The sequence below is a fragment of the Saccopteryx leptura genome, chromosome 2, assembly GCF_036850995.1.
Source record: "Saccopteryx leptura isolate mSacLep1 chromosome 2, mSacLep1_pri_phased_curated, whole genome shotgun sequence".
Lineage (NCBI taxonomy): Eukaryota > Metazoa > Chordata > Mammalia > Chiroptera > Emballonuridae > Saccopteryx > Saccopteryx leptura.
In genome coordinates, this window is record NC_089504.1 from 256,208,521 (window position 1) to 256,226,046 (window position 17,526).

The 17,526-nt window shown below is 42.4% G+C and overlaps 1 protein-coding gene across 1 annotated transcript; it reads left to right on the plus strand.

Moving 5' to 3' along the window:
* Positions 1-12,878, plus strand: MPC2 (mitochondrial pyruvate carrier 2). Its single transcript, XM_066371459.1, has 5 exons — positions 1-304; positions 5,546-5,586; positions 10,090-10,174; positions 10,630-10,741; positions 12,658-12,878. Exons 1-5 carry the CDS (start codon positions 196-198, stop codon positions 12,692-12,694), a joined length of 384 nt encoding a protein of 127 aa, XP_066227556.1. The 5' UTR covers positions 1-195; the 3' UTR covers positions 12,695-12,878.
* The last annotated feature ends 4,648 nt before the right edge of the window (positions 12,879-17,526 follow it).

Below are 17,526 nucleotides of genomic sequence, written 5' to 3' on the forward strand. Positions count from 1 at the left end.
TTCGGCCTGCTCGGAGCCCGGGGCCCTGGGTGACTCGCAGAGAGGTCAGGCTGAGCGGCGGCCGCAGGAAGCGCCCCCGAGGGGAGAGGACGGCGGGGGATAGGGACGAGCTGCCCTTTGTCGTCAGCCAGGGAAGAGGACGAGGCCACCCTCCCGCCCGCTCGGCCGGCCACCGGCAGGCCCTCGTCCGCAGAGATGTCCGCTGCCGGCGTCCGGGGCCTCCGGGCCACCTACCACCGGCTCCTCGACAAAGTGGAGCTCATGCTGCCTGAGAAGCTGAGGCCGCTCTACAACCACCCGGCAGGTAATGGGCCCGGAATGGCTCCGCCGAGGGCTCCCCACGGCTCCGTCGCTGGAGGCGTCCCCAGCACCCCACCCCCCAGCCCGCAGTGGCTGCGTCTGCCTTCCCTCTCCCCTGCTTCTCACTTCGCCCGGTCCGCCATCTGTCGCCAACCTTGGCGACCTCTGTCGCACCCCATCCCTTCCGCGCGACTCGAACCCGGTCCGGACCTCTGGGCTTGATCGTACTGCATTTCCGTGGCCCCCAAGCGGTCGGGGCCTGCGGACACACTCCCCGCTCACCGCCTCGTCGCCCGGAAGGGCTCGGAGGGACGGTCACACTGCCGAGGGTCGTTCCGCGCCCCGCGGGTCCAGCTCCTCTGAGTCTTGACCTTATTTGTGAAATTCCCCAGCAGGCTCCCCCTGCACCAAGTTTTCGTTGACACATGTGCATTTCAACCCGCTCCGCCCCTTACCTGAACGGGTGACCTTGGGCGGAATCCCAGAGCCCCCGGTGTTTGCAAAAGGGTCCCGGTGAGACGGAAACATCACCTGTACGTTCATGCTCAGTCAGCGATAGCTCGCTCTTGTGTCCTGTTGGAACACGGTGGTTGTATGGTTGAAAAAAACAAATTTCTGCACGAAACTGAAACAGTATGGGCGGTAAGGACGCCTAGTCGGATGGGAACAAAAAGCAGATCTGTTTCAAGATTTAGGAGATTGCAGCAAAATCTGTTATCAATTGAAACATGGAAGGGGCACTTTCAGCTAACTTCTCAGTAGGAGAGGAGACCGTCTTCCCACAAGACTCGTTCTCTGGCCTCTGAGCTAGTTATCACTAAATCTGATTCCCCGTTTGATAATGGAATGAACTGGATTTGGGGATTATACCTGAGTATAATGTGATTTACTGCAGTATTGTGCCCATTAGAAGATTGATCTATCTTTAAAGAGGGTTTTTTTAATTGCTGAAGAAGTTTATTGAGTTTGTTGTAGATCTCTTAACACTCCCCATTTTTGGACTTGTGCTACAGTTTGTGGCAGATATTAGGAGGGAGGTCGGGCAATGCTTGTGTAATAACCTGGGTTTACGAGTCAAGTGCATTCCCTAAAGTCAGTTCTGACCCTCTTCAGCGTTGGGTTTTGGCGGTAAAATGAGGGTTAGGAAGAAGAGGGGCCATTTTAAATGATTTTTTAATAGGGAAGTTTTATAGTGATCATTTTCCAAGGCCTTGGCTTTAACCACCAGTCATCATTGCTTAGAATACTTTATTCAACTCTCCGAATGAAGAGGAGTTCACTTTCATTTGTAGACTGTGCATTTCATCTGGATATTCTTGGATTAGATGAGTTATAATAATCCCTTGTCTGGACAGTGGGAGAAGCATAGGCTTGGAAGCCAAACAGGAAGTTTTAATCTTAACTCTGTGACCTTGGCCTTAAATCCCCCAAGCCTTGGTCTTCTAATCTATAAAATTATAACCATTTAAGGATTGTTGTGAAAATTAAATGATAGTGTCTATAAAACATGTAGCAGAATGTTTGCACTTAGACTCTCAACAGATGTTAGTTCTTTCCCTTCTAAGCTTTTAACCTACATGCAGAGCAGGAATACCTGTCAATGCAAAATTATTTGTGATTAGAAAGTTGTAGGTACACCAATGTAGAAATGGAGAAGCATGAAAAATGTAACTTGATTTAATAGTATTGAATAAAATCTGAGGAAACACTGATTATTGTTTCAAGAGTTATTAAGCTGAATATTCAAACTTTTGCCTAGTATTTTGTGTAATACTATGTTATCGAATCGTTTAAATATTAGGCTAGAGTCACACACTGGAGATTTTTACAAATGTATGCAAAGCTAGGATATTAGTAATTGGATAGTATACATTAGTCTACAGTTTTGAGATTTAGTTTTGTCAGTGACAAGTCATGTTCTTACTGTAAAATCAGGATAGCTTTAGCACAAATCAAATTAAGTAATTTTTGGCAGTCAATATTTGTGTCAAAGAGTAGCCTTTACAACATCTCAGGATTGGTAAAAGGATTGTCATGTGATAGTGAACAGATTGTCTTGCTTAATATGAAGAACTAAGGAATGTTGAGGGAATGTTGAAAAGTAACAAACCATAGAGAAATGGTATGAGAGGGATAGAAAGAGATAGTGGGAAGCATTCAATTAGAAACTTCTCAACACTGGCCCTTAGTGAGCACCTCAGTTCAATATTTTTGCACGTTTCCCTATACTTACTCTGCTCCATGAAGAAAGTCTTGAGAGAATCATACCTGCAATAAATGACATAATTTCTGGGCAGAATTTATACATTTTATTAATTGTACTTCCTCTCAGAAAAGGAAATTAGGAGGTAAGTTTCTATCAACAGGTTCATCAAAGTTCATCAAGTCAAATAGATTTGTTAATTTGTTTGAAAATATATGCCTGTTATATATTTGGTTATATTACTCCCTTGCAGAATTTCTCAAATTCTTCTATGATAGTTTGAACTTTAAAAATAAGACAAACCCATAAAAAGACACAAAAAAATGACCGTTATATTATTCTCTGTATTTTTTTATGCTTGAAAATAGTTTATATATATATATATACTTTTTGAATACTTGTTGATATTTCCAGATTGTCACCACTTGAGGCCTTTTGCAACTTCCAAGAGTAGACTTAGAAGAAACAAGATGAAAGTGTGTTGGTTAATTATTAGTTAATTGTTTGTTTAAAAGAGTGTATATTTATAGCTGATATGGGCATATTTCCCTCATTTTGGACTCCAAATTAAATTTCTTATAAGATGATTTTTATTCAATATATTTTAGCAGTTCACATTTTCCACCCAGTCAAGTTTTCATTCCTCATAACAAATGTTAGCTAGGTACTCTTGTTAGTTCATACTTCTACTTATCTTTATTTTTAAGGTATGATAATCACTTCAGGCATAATTAGTTGTCTTATTTTTTAAATGAATTGCTGTGTCTTAATGAACAGCTGTGAGAATAGCTGTGTCATTATATGGAATATTAACCTGGTTTTCCCAGGTCTAGAATGACATATCTGACATTTTGTCATGTTTGAGCAAATCTATTTTCAAGTGCTTTGTTTTAGAAATTTGAAATAAGTTGGAATATTTTCTCATTACCCTATCCACCATTGGTTGATGGCTTTTTTCCAGGAAGACAGCCTGAATTCTTACATGTTTAAATTTATGTGGCTTATTTACTCTGAAGGTAGAAAATAATTAGCTAAGATCAATTGGAAGGGTGAGCTAAAACAAGTTTTCTTTGACATTTTTATTAACCCGTTGTATGGTCACAGGTATTGCTAGCTCTTTATTCACTTTTTTTAAACAATGAAGAAAACACAACTTATTTGCATTTATAGATATTCAACCCTGATTATTTTTGTCCCCTGTCAGCATCTTCTCATATCTCAGAAAAATTAGAAGTTGGAATGTCTTATATATATTTGCTACTGATATTTTTAAATTCAGTACTTAGCAGACTATCACCTAGCTCAGGCCACTGATTAGTTACCAGGCATACCTACTGAAAAGCTTGACTGTTCATTAACCCTGAAGCATCAACCATGTAAGCCTGTAAGGAAACCAGAATCTAGAGCAGGGGTCAGGAACCTATGGCTCGTGAGCCAGATGTGGCTCTTTTGATGGCTGCATCTGGCTCGCAGACAAATCTTTAATAAAAAAAATAATAACATTAAAAATATAAAATATTCTCATGTATTACAATCCATTCATTTCCTACCACTCATGTTCATGGTTGCAGGTGGCTGGAGCCAATCACAGCTGTCCTCTGGGACAACAACAAATTTTTACTGGATAATACGTAACATACACGGGTAGTATGGCTCTCATGGAATTACATTTTAAAATATGTGGCGTTCAATGGCTCTCTCAGCCAAAAAGGTTCCCGACCCCTGATCTAGAGGCATTGTTCAGGAAATAGTCTTTGGGTTACAGAAGAGAAGGCACTGGTTTTGAAGTAGGAAGAAAGGAGTGCTGAAGAGTTCAAAGCTGGGGACTAAAACAGTGTGCTGAACTACTGTTGAGTGAGGAAGCCAAGCTTCATGTAGGGATGGAAAAGTTATTTAGTAATTCATCCTGCCTATGACCAGAGTCTGTATATGACAAAGAAAAACGAACCATATGTGATGATAGGAATCCCAGAAGCTCAAGCTAATTAAGTAACCAGAGTGTGCAAGGTTGACTTACAGGATCAGTACATCACTTACAGGATTGGTACATAGCAGTGTGAGACTCATGGGAAGAATTTTCAGGAGCCACATAGGGAAGTGGCATGGTCTAAGGCAGGGGTCCCCAAATTTTTTACACAGGGGGCCAGTTCACTGTCCCTCAGACCATTGGAGGGCCAGACTATAAAAAAAACTATGTACAAATCCCTATGCACACTGCACATATCTTATTTTAAAGTAAAAAAACAAAATGGGAACAAATACAGTATTGAAAATAAAGAATGAGTAAATTTAAATCAACAAACTGACCAGTATTTCAATGAGAACTATGCTCCTCTCACTGACCACCAATGAAAGAGGTGCCCCTTCCAAAAGTGCAGCGGGGGGCCAGATAAATGGCCTCAGGGGGCCGCATGCGGCCCACAGGCCGGAGTTTGGGGACCCCTGGTCTAAGCGGAGAGTCACTAGTGAGCGAAAGTCTAATGCAGTCCTGACTGTAAAGGGATCCTGATGTCCCTGGAAATGAGTAAATACCAAATTCTAGCCTTGGGTATGAAAAAGTGTCAGGGCAAATCTATAATTTCCCCAACTTGAGGTTACTCATGAGTGAACTAACATTAAGTTCCGATGTTCAAGGCAAAGCATTGGGAATGGTTTCCAAAACCATCTCTCTTGTACTTTAGCTAATTTTTAACAGGTAACAAAAATGCAAATTGACAAAGGGATCGAAACAAGTTGTATGAAAGGTTAACTTAAAAGGTATGCAGAAAACAGTGAAAGTGATTATAAGTCTTCGGATTTTTTTAAATGTAGTGATAGCTGTTAAAAGACATGGAGATTGCCCTGGCTGGATAGCTCAGTTGGTTAGAGCATCACCTGGAAGTGCAGAGGTTTCTGGTTCGATCCCCAGTCAGGGCACATACAGGAACAGATCAATGTTCTCTCTCTCTCCCTTGTTGTCTCAAATCAATTAAAAAAAAAGATATGTATAAAATAGTTAAATAGTTGGTTGAATCCTAAATTTTTCGCTGTGTTTTTTTTCAGGCCCCAGAACTGTTTTTTTCTGGGCTCCAATAATGAAATGGGTAAGTCTTGAGTTTTTACAAAAGCCACTGCAAAAAATATTTTCTAGTAGGAATTTACTAATTTGAAGTAACTTTATGAAGGATGTACTTTTAAATGTTCATGGTGTGCTTCTAAGTGATTGCATACAAATATTCTCAAGTATCATTTTTGCTGCATAAAGCACATTAGTTTTTTCTGAATTCAGTAGGTTAAGAGGCCTAGGAACATACCTGTTATCAAAACGCTTACAGTTGTGAGACATAGGAACATGAAACTTCATTCTCAAGTTTTATGACTAAATAAAGGTTAAACTAGTTAGAATCCCCCTCCCAAATATACTGTTACTGTTCATTTTATATGAGAACTGAAGTGTACACCAAAATCGAGGCAAGGAAAATTAGTCTCAAAAAGTAGTGGGGGCCCTGGCCGGTTGGCTCAGTGGTAGAGCGTCAGCCTGGCTTGCAGGAGTCCCAGGTTCGATTCCCAGCCAGGGCACACAGGAGAAGCGCCCATCTGTTTCTCCACCCCTCCCCCTCTCCTTCCTCTCTGTCTCTCTCTTCCCCTCTGGCAGCCGAGGCTCCATTGGAGCAAAGATAGCCTGGGCGCTGAGGATGGCTCTGTGGCTTCTGCCTCAGGCGCTAGAATGGCTCTGGATGCAACAGAGTGACGCCTCAGAGGGGCAGAGCATCGCCCCCTGGTGGGCATGCTGGGTGGATGCCGGGTGGATCCCGTTCGGGTGCACGCGGGAGTCTGTCTGACTGCCTCCCCATTTGCAGCTTCGGAAAAATGCAAAAAAAAAAAAAAAAAAAAAAAAGTAGTGGGATTGCTCTGGCTGCGTGGCTCATGGACAAAGCATGGACCCTGCACACGGGAAGTCTCCCCCGTCAGGGCACTTAAGAGAAGCAGCCAATGAGTGCACAACTAAATGGAACAGTATGTAAGTGAAAGACCAAGTTAATGCTTTTCTCTCTTTCCCCCCTCCTTCTCTCTCTCTCTCTCTCTCTCTCTCTCTCTCTCTCTCTCTCTCTCAAATCAATAGAAAAATAATTTGTAAGTAGTAGGATTTATGCCAGAGTGTATATTAACATAGTAAGTGACAGAGAGGACTTCTGACTCCAAGACCAATGCTTTTACCCTATGCCAGTGTTTCTATTCCCAAAGTTTTCATTTAGCTGAAAAGAAACCACTGTGGTAGCTGTTTATAGCAAATCATTGATTTTATGTTGAAAGGGCCAGTTTGGGCTTATAGCAGTGCCTGTCAGAGTGTCGTCGTGTGTGGTCTTGCAGCATTGGCATCACCTAGGAGCATTATAGAAATGCATATTTTCAGCCCTGGCCGGATGGTTTAGTGGATAGAGACTGTCAGCCCAGCTTATGGACGTTGCAGGTTTAATTCCCAGTCAGGGCACACAGGAGAAACAGCTATCTGCTTCTCTCCTCCTCCTCCTTCCTCTCCCCCTTCTCTACCTCTTTCCCTCATGCAGCCAGTGACTTGATTGGTTCCAGCATCGACCCTGGGCACTGAGACTAGCTCATTGGTGGATGTCAGCTTCAGGTGCTAAAAATAGCTCAGTTGATTAAAGCATTGGGCTGGGTGGATCCCAGTCGGGGTGCATGCAGGAGTCTATCTCACTATCTCCCCTGCACTCATTTTTTAAAAAAGAAAAGAGACAGAAAGAACAGGAACAGAAGAAGGAAGGAAATAGGGAAGGAAGGAAATTCGTTTTACACTATTGATGAGTGTCCCGCATACTAGATGATAATAATCAGGTGCCAGAAAGAATCAATAACCTGGGCTTCAGACATTTAAAAAATATTTTTAAATTTGTTTCCTGATGCCAAACCATCTGTATTAGGTTTTTAAATACATTATCTCATATTTAATCTTCACCCAAAAAAATCAGAGAAATAGATATTATCACTGTTTTTCACATAAGGGTAGTGAGGTTCAAAGAAATAGCTGAGGTCTGTTTGACTCCAAAGTCTATGCTCTTAAACACTAATGTGACTGCCTTACAAATAGTCACTGGATCGAGCTATGTTAGGGAGTGTTTTAGACCAGTGGTCCCCAACCTTTCTTGGGCCACAGACTGGTTTAATGTCAAAAAATATTTTCACGGACCAGCCTTTAGGGTGGAACGGATAAATGTATCACGTGACCGAGACAAGCGTCAAGAGTGAGTCTTAGACAGACATAACAGAGGGGAATCTGGTCATTTTTAAAAAATAAAACATCGTTCAGAAATATAAATAAAACGGAAATAATGTAAGTTATTTATTCTTTCTCTGCGGACCGGTTCCAAATGGCCCACGGACCGGTACCGGTCCAGGGGTTGGGGACCACTGTTTTAGACCATCTTGTGGAGTACTCTAAGCTCTGAGTATACAGTTCATTATTTGAGTGAATAAAGTTCAGAATAAAGAGGAAAGGAAGACAGACCTTCTGCCCCGATCCTGAGGCTAGTGATGTAGGAAAGGATGTAGAGACTAATACTCCTCTACCTTTGCTGCTCTACAGATTTAAGCTTCTATTATTTCTGTTAATATCTTCCCAGCACTCTGGAAATACTTTTAAAGTATATTGTCTCACTTAATCATATGTCACTTTTGCAAGAATGGCTATTAATATTCTCATTTCATACATAAGGAATTGAAGACAGAGTGTTATATAACTTGACCAAAGTCACACAGCTAGTAACAGACTAGATTCACAATGAGACTGTTTTCTAAAATAATTTACATTAGGGTAGAGTGATGTAGAAGAGGATATTTTAGGAATATGAGAAAGAGAGCTCAAAACATTTGAGGGACAGAATAAATACTAACATGTCCCAGAAAAAGAAGGTATATACCATGAACATAAACAAAATCATGACTGCTGACTTCTTCCAAAAGAGAATGTTGGCATGCATCCTACAGCCCTTATAGATCTATTCAACAAGCCACCGTGTAATAAGTGGACCCAGTAGCATGACTAGAAATTAGTACCTCTCTTCCCCTCTACAGTGTTAGTATTCCACCTTGCAGAATTAGAACACATATGAAACGGAGAAAACGCACATTGAGATCTGGAAGAAAAATGTAGGAGGGATGCTTAGGAAGCGTTTGAGAAGAAAATCAGAGGGCTGCGGGTGAGAGTTAAGAAGAAGAAAGTAGTATTGGCCCTCATTTTCCTCTAATTATACTCCTGTCTTTAACCACTTACCCCTTTTTAATCCAGTCATTGCTTTCTTAAACTACTGACTTCATTAAGTCAGAACTATTTGAATTTGGTTTAAATTTGTTTATAAATTAACAACTATATATATGTTCTATTTAGGGGCAAAACCCTTTACTATATTATATTTTCCATCCAAGAGCATCTTTAGAAACTCAGTAAAACCTACAAATAATTTGTTAAAAGCATAATGACATATTTAGGATTTGATTTAAAACACTTAAAGAACAGGGAAGAAAGGGAGGAAGAGAGGTAAAGCGAACATGGCAAAATCTCAATCACTGTTAACTCGGGTGCTGGGTGTGCAGGGGTTCTCTGTACTAGTCTCTTATTTTGTGTAGGTTTGGATTTTTTATCAGTATTTAGTACATATTCTAATCTCCTCAGTAGACTAGCATAAGTAATATTCTAGTGAAGGAAGACTCATGAACTAAATTTTGTGAGTGATACTCATGATGTAGAGTATAGATGGGTGATTCCATAAAAGACAGTGTTAAAAACACAGCAGAGAAGAAATGACCATCCATAGTTTGACATTAAGAGAAAAATTACTTAACCAAGACACTAAAATTCTACAGCACTTTTCTGAGACTTCCACTTAAAAAAATAATGTTGACAAAAAACACAGAAGGATGAATCTATACAAATTACCTTAGTTCCAGGCATCCTCCATACTAGTGGTTCCCAACATGCATAGACAATATATAAATTCATATGTGAAAGAAGTGTCATTTATAGCAGTGGTCCCCAACCCCCGGGCCGCGGACCAGTACTGGTCTGTGGGCCATTTGGTACCTGTCTGCAGAGAAAGAATAAATAACTTACATTATTTCCGTTTTATATATATTTAAGTCTGAACAATGTTTTATTTTTTTAAAATGACCAGATTCCCTCTGTTACATCCGTCTAAGACTCACTCTTGACGCTTGTCTCAGTCACGTGATACATTTATCCGTCCCACCCTAAAGGCCGGTCTGTGAAAATATTTTCTGACATTAAACTGGTCCGTGGCCCAAAAACGGTTGGGGACCACTGATTTATAGGACAAATATATGTACACGCACCTACTGATAATTCAGATAGCATATCAGGCTGCTTAATGCAGTTAACAGAATACATATTCATTCCAAAAGCATTCCTGAATTCATTGTAGCTTTTTGTCATGAAATACATTTTCTGAATGCCTGGAAACTAAAATTATAGCTACTATGGTGTGTTATTCTCTGAAAGAGCTCTGGGTCTTATTTAAACTGAAAAACCATTACTTGACACTTAAGTGCTTTTTTCTTTCTGTGTGCATTTCCAGGGCTTGGTGTGCGCTGGATTGGCTGACATGGCCAGGCCTGCCGAAAAACTCAGCACAGCTCAGTCTGCTGTTTTGATGGCCACAGGTAAATTAAATGAATATCCTTCATGTGCCATATAGGGTATTCAATATTTTTATGTTGTTTGACATCAATTTACATAATAATTTAATGTTCAAAATACATATACACACAGACACACAAAGGAATTCACGGTGTTAACTCTAGGACGGTACTGGAGAAGGCAGAGGTGGGTTACAGTGAATCGGTATCTGCAAGTTTTTGCCACGAACGTAATTTTATACCTCAGAAAGTTCCAGTTAATATTCACTTGTCCTATAAAGATTTCCCTTTGATGTGAATATTATGTTTAACACTGAATTATAGCAGCTTTATTAAAGACTCGGTATAGTTTTTCTTTGACCTTTATCCCACATTATGTTATCATAGTCTTATTCATAATTATTTTACTCTGAATATTAAATGTTCAGATAAGATATTGCAACAGTACCTCTGCTTTAAAAAAATATTTGTTTCAACAGGGCTTATATGGTCAAGATACTCACTTGTAATTATTCCAAAAAACTGGAGTCTGTTTGCTGTTAATTTCTTTGTCGGGGCAGCGGGAGCCTCTCAGCTTCTTCGGATTTGGAGGTAAGCCTAACAACGGTGTAAAAACCTCTCAGAAGCCACCCAGATGGCAATACTGTTTTGTTTTGTAAAGATGAACATATGATACTAACATGGGATGGCCTGAAGCAGAAATTTAGCATTTCTAGAAAAGTCTGTGGGTTTAAATTAGAAGTGCTAAGCAGTGTGTTACCTTGGTTTTAAATCTGTGTATTGTCTAGATGAACAGCTCTTTTATAGACTCTCCTTTATTAAGATGATATATGATTTTCTGTATGGACCTTTTATCACTTTGAATCCTATATAATTAAGTGGGACTAAAATACATAGTTATGTAGTATTGGAAATGATGGTTCCAGGGAGGCTGCCGGTTTCACTGGGAAGTGTTCCTTGAGCATGGGAAGTTTTTCCAGCTATTGACTCAGTAGTTAACATTTGTCAGTGACTGGTGCTCTGCCATGAGCTCATCCTAGATCAGCAGTTCTCAACCTGTGGGTCGCGACCTTGCCGGGGTCGCCTAAAGCCATCGGAAAATACATAGTGCATATCAGGTATTTACATTCCGAATCATAACTGTAGCAAAATTACAGTTCTGAAGTAGCCACCAAAATTATTTTTTGGTTTGGAGTCACCGCAACATGAGGAACTGTATTGCGGGGTCACGGCATTAGAAAGGTTGAGAACCACTGGGCTAGAGGAAGGCTTTGGCTTTGTTTGAACCATGCAACCTTTCTAAATTAGAAAACAGTGTCCTGAAAAACAGCTTTCTTTGACTAAAAACAATGGCATGATCTCAATAAAGTATTAGTTATACTTTACATTCCTTTCAAAAGGCATTCCATTCCATAGAGGACAGTACATTTTATTTTATTCATCTTTATCACCTCTAGGTTAATGGGCATCTCCCTAATTTAATCTTTTTATAACCATTTAGTACATGATGAAATGAGGAGAACAACGCACTCATTCTACAGAGTGCCTCACAACCATTTTTAGGGCTCACTCATAGCCGTGTAAACTTTAATTTGTACAGTGATTTTAGTCAGTCTTTTTCTCATATACACCCCATTGTAACCTTCCAATAACTCCTGATAGTATAGCTAAGAGAACACTAAGTGCCATATTCAGAACTATTATTTCTAATATTAGAAATTCAGATACAGTTTGACAAAAGGATATTTAGCGCCTTGTAGTTACAATAGCAGATTGAGAGGCTGAGTTAGAAATATGGAACATTTAGGAAAGCACTGTTGAATATTTGAATCAGGGCCTTTTGAGAAACCCAGGCGTTGAAAGGTGTCACGGAATAGTTCTCTCTTGTGCATGTGCAGTTCTCCGCTGGAAGAAGAGCCAGTGCAGTTCAGGGTGTTGTAGAAGGATAAGATTCTGTAGCTTTCTGGTTAATTCTTCTTTGGATTAATGAGTATTGAACAAACAGCCCTCGGCTTCAGTAAACTTAAGTGTGTATAGCCTGCTAACCTAGTAGCCTGCCTGATCCCAGAAGTCTATTTTATTTTTAGTGATTAGACTAGGATCCATTTCCATTTGGTTTTATTCTCAGGAAAGATGCTGTGTGAGTATAAAATAAAAAGTTTCTAGATGACCATGTTTTGCTAAATCTTATGCATATGTTCACATGTTTTGTCATACTCTTGTGTAGTTAAAGAATGAAACTATCCATTAAAAGAATACTTTAGTATAGGAAACTGTGTGTCAGTTAAGTTGTTAAAACCTTTTGGCAGCTGGAAGCCAAATGCAATTAAAGTCTGTGTGGGTTAATTTCCCTTGTGGTTTCTACCCACAAGAACTTGAGAAGATCAAACTTACAACTTACCGCCTCTTGACTAGTGAGAAAGAAGAGATGGAGTTTGCTTCTCATTCCCTTCTTATTGAATATTTATTCTGATGCATGATTATTTTCCTTTCTGTTTCCTCTGTAGATATAACCAAGAACTAAAAGCTAACGCAAACAAATAAGAGTTCCTGATCATCCCAACAACCTAGATGTGGACATAACCACTGGGACTAGTTTGATTTGTTATTTGGTTATTAGTAAGGTGATGCTAACTATGCTAATGATTGGAACATGTAAAAACAAATCTAACTTAACTGGGAGCTAGTACTTGATTTGGCAGAAAAATAAAGCAAATTTTTAACAACAGTGTTTCTGTACATATGACTTAAGGAACTTATCTGTGAATATTAGTAACATTTTTTGCTACTTTTTGTCCATGATATACTTGCTCATACATATCCCTGGCCTCCTTCTGTTCTGGTCAAGCGAAGTGTGCGTATATCCGGGTACACACATTCAGGGGAGGCGAAAGACAGTTGAAAGGCTAAGTAAGTACTCTGTTTTCATTGAAGGCTGGTGAAGTAGCAAAAACTGAAAGGAATTAGAGCGAAAGGGTGTGAAATGGGTATTAGAATGGCTAGCAAATGACTTCAAACTATTTTGCATATTGTATGAAATTCTTTTTCAGCTACAGAGTAAGAAAGGATTTCTAAATGTTTGGATTACATTCAGTAACTGATGCAATGCGGCAGAAAAGGCCCTGGAGTCAGACAGTCCTGGCTTTGAATCCCAGCTCTATGACTTATAATCTGTCACTTTGGGCAAGTTAGTAAAGTGTTTAGCAGAGTACGTAGGACATAAATCAGCTTTCTGTAGATGTTTGGGGCCTTTGTCCCCGTTATGAGGAAAGACTGGGCATAGATCACGGCATACTAGAAATAATAGTATGTTGGATTTGAGCTGTATTTTGGTGTACGGAGCTTTTTTCTAAAAATCCTAGTAAAGCCAGTCCTAGTTAGAATGTAGTCTGAAGAATCAGCAAAGCAAGTAATTTCTAAATGTGAAGAAGCAAATAATGAATAACTTTTTGCATAATGTACCATAATAGTCAAAATTAGGCAATTAGCAATTGAAAACTGCACTTTTTCATGTATCCTTTCACTGTATTTCATCTCCAAGGAGGAATTTGACATTGGCCAGAATGAAGAGGTCCTGAAGAGTCCAGTTATTGTTTTCTTTTTATAAGGCACACTGTTAAATTAGTTTGGCATGTGTGTGCACAAGGGTATGCATTTCTTAGCTAGGTTAAGCATGTAGAAAAAACATCTGTTATGACACAAAAAATATTAAAATGGGCCCTGGCCGGTTGGTTCAGTGGTAGAGCATCAGCCTGGCGTGCGGAAGTCCCGGGTTCGATTCCCGGCCAGGGCACATAGGAGAGGCGCCCATCTGCTTCTCCACCCCTCCCCCTCTCCTTTCTCTCTTTCTCTCTTTCTCTCTCTTCCCCTCCCGCAGCCAAGGCTCCATTGGAGCAGAAGATGGCCCGGACACTGGGGATGGCTCCTTGGCCTCTGCCTCAGGCGCTAGAGTGGCTCTGGTCGCAGCAGAGCGACACCCGGATGGGCAGAGCATCACCCCCTGGTGGGCGTGCCAGATGGATCCCGGTTGGGCGCATGCAGGAGTCTGTCTGACTGCCTCCCCGTTTCCAGCTTCAGAAAAATAAGAGAAATGAATTGGTGTTTAACTTATTCATTAAAACCTGCTCTTATCTGGGTTCTCTTGAGTCCCACTTGCCAGTCAAATCAATTGTAGCATTTTAGATGCAATCAAATTTTCGAATCTTAAAAATTATGTAACTAATACATATCCAATCAAAAACTCTCCCTGCTACTTGGAACATAGTCTAGTGATCACTTTCACAACTATTTTCCAAAACTTAGGAAGAATTTATTTACCAGAATTTCTTACTACCAATGTAGGTACTGAAAACACCCTTCCTAATGGTACGCATCACTTGATCGGTCTGGTTGAGTTGAATTCTCTACCCAGATTTCTTGACGAGTCCTTACTGATGACTTCATGAGGTATGTTTTCTCAGCGCCAGGTGAGACAGGCTTGGGTTTCACCTCAGGTCTGCCACATATTAACTGTGAGACCTTGTTAACCTTTGAGTCTTGCCATGAGTCGAATGGAGACAATAATACTACTTGCTGTGCAGGGTTATGGTAAAGATGAATTGAGATAATGTTTTAACACAGTGCCTGGTCCAGGCTGGGTGTTAAATTTAGACCTGAGAAGTACTTACTTACACAAAGGAAGTTACAATGTAGCTGCAAAAAAATAGATGCACTGTTAACCTATTTGCACAACTTATGAGGTAATAACTTGGAACTCCTGAAGGTTTCACAGGTTAAAGCAGAACTTTACAAGCTGCTTGGGATGGGGGCCCAGAGGCAGGTAAATTTTTTTTTTTTACAGAGACAGAGGGATAGACAAGGACAGACAGGAACAGAGAGATGAGAAGCATCAATCATTAGTTTTTCGTTGCACATTGCGACACCTTAGTTGTTCACCTTAGTTGTTCATTGATTGCTTTCTCATATGTGCCTTGACCACGGGCCTTCAGCAGGCCGAGTAACCCCTTGCTCAAACCAGTGACCTTGGGTCCAAGCTGGTGAGCTTTTGCTCAAACCAGATAAGCCCGCGCTCAAGCTGGCGACCTCGGGGTCTCGAACCTTGGTCCTCCGCATCCCAGTCCAACGCTCTATCCACTGCGCCACCACCTGGTCAGGCAAATTCTTACCCTGATTGTGTGGCTTAGTGTGGGCTCACGGAAACAATATACATCAGTGCAGTCATTTCTCCATAGTAAATTGTCTCTTCAGTTGTTAAAATGATGATGAAAGGTTGAATCTTAACAGGATTGACCTCAAAGCACAGCTTCCTCTCTGGAACGCAAAACTTTTCTACTGGAGCTTCTTTATGTAACGACACAGAAATAGAAAGCACTGGTACTTATTACGACTTGCTCTCCCTATGGGGTCTGTTTATATCAGATATAAGTCCCGTTGTGTTAAGGCTGGTTTCCACAACACCAGAAAGTTCACTCATGAAACATTATGAACCCTTTTCACCCTCCTTTCAGACAGTTGTGTTTTACACCATTTTGAAACAGTACATTTAAGTACAGGGGGCTTTATTTAAGAATGTTTGCCTGCTTTCTCGGTTCAACTTTTCTAAATTCCAGCTTTATGTGTGTCAATAAGTGTAACTTGCAATTGTGATGTACATGTGAATAGACAGAAAATCAATGCGTGGCTTCAGCTGTTAGAACTGACACCTCCAACCACATTTTGTCTGTCACATTGGGCTAAGAAACTCAAGTGCCCTGCCACATGAGATTGCAGGTCCTCTTAGGGGTGTATCTGGTTAGAAGTATGCACTTGATCAGTCAGAAAGGACAAGTCAGTCACCATCACAGCTGGCTCCTGTCAGCACCCTGAGTCTGTGCAAGGCTCAGTGCCCAGGCCGCCCCGCGGGGGGCGGGAGGGGTCCCTCCACAGGGGTAGGGGACCCCTCTGTAAAGGAAAGGAGCGGGATCCCTTTGCAGCCCTTTCTATGCAGCGGCAGGATTGACGCTCACAGTGCAGACGCCGGGACACCGTGGTGCCCGAGCCTGGGGGTTCGGAGAATGCACCCCCATTTCCCTTCTACCCCTCGCGCCCCAGCCCAGAACCATCTGTCCCTGTCTGCACCCCATTCGGAGTGCCTCGGCCCATCTGAGTCTCCTCCACTCGCTGGGGTGCGCAGTTCACAGCTCTGCGGGCCTCAGTTTCCCTGATGCCCGCGGCTGTGCTCACGGAGCCGCAGGGACTGGCTGCTGCGGGCTCGGGCCGCTGCGATGGGGAGGTGGGAGGAGCTGGGTCCAGGCCTGTGCCCCTCCATGCCAGGGGCCCGGGCGAGGCGACGCCCAGGGTCACCGTGGTGCAGGCAGGCTGGGACGGAAAGGAACGGGCTGGAGATGGAGAAGGACCTGCGCTGTCCGCGGGCCAGGGCCAGTGAAGCAGGGCTGCCTGCCCATCCGGGGACCTTCCTGTTCGAGCAGAGGGGACAACGGACTGGGCTGAGCCAGCTGACCACTGCCGCTGTGGGCTCCCACGCAAGTCCCAACCCGCACGTGGGCGGGGCCTGAACCCGCTCCAAAGCCGCGCTGAGGCTCAGCGCCCCACCCGCTCAGTGCGCGCACTGGGAAGGGTCACGGCGTCTGGTGCGCGCTCCAACGGCGCCCTGTCAGCCCCACCGCGCCCTCGCGCTCCCGCTGCCCCTGGTCTCTAGGGGTCTCCATCGGACCGTCCGTCCGTCTGTCCGCCCGCCAGGTGCCACTCGGTCCCCCTCCCAGCTCTTCCCGCAGGCGCGCTGCCGCCCTCCCCCAACTGGCGTTGTGTTTTTTTCCCCTCTAATTCTCCGGGAGCTACTCTTCTGTGGCCAACTGTTTCTGTGCCCCGAGGCCACGCTGTAAATGAGATGTTACATCTGCACCGAGCTAAGTAAACACTTTAAAATGAATAATTAAGTGAATAAATAAAAATAAAGGACAAGTCAAAATTTTCCCTCACGAAAGTCCCTGAAGATAACTTCTGAATTCAGTATAACTGGTAAATTTCAAAGGCCTGGTAAAAGCCATAATCATTGACCAAAATTCGGTGGTGTTTGCTTGCTCAGGAGATCCGTGTCTGTGTGATGGTCACCCACCATCTGTTGCCTAATTTCACTGACCGTTACCCCACTTGTCCAGACAAGAGAACCAACTATGAGGCTAGGCGCCTGGAGCTGGCGGGGGTGGGACATGGTGGCGGGGCAGTGCCAGCCAATCAGGAGCTGGTTGGACAGGGAGGCGGGACAGTGCCAGCCAATCAGAAACACAGTGCGAATAAAACTAGGGGCTTCTGATGAGGGCGTGGCCAGGAAAACTGCCGTTAGACAAGTCTGTCATTTTAACTGTCAGCTCAGCTCG

What these genes read in the sequence shown, in the direction of transcription:
- MPC2 (XM_066371459.1), top strand. Translation starts at nt 196, where the DNA reads ATGTCCGCTGCCGGCGTCCGGGGCCTCCGGGCCACCTACCACCGGCTC. An exon ending in GGGCTCCAATAATGAAATGG is followed by an intron (nt 5,587 to 10,089) that starts GTAAGTCTTGAG and finishes GTGCATTTCCAG; the next exon opens with GGCTTGGTGTGCGCTGGATT. An exon ending in CAGCTTCTTCGGATTTGGAG is followed by an intron (nt 10,742 to 12,657) that starts GTAAGCCTAACA and finishes TTTCCTCTGTAG; the next exon opens with ATATAACCAAGAACTAAAAG.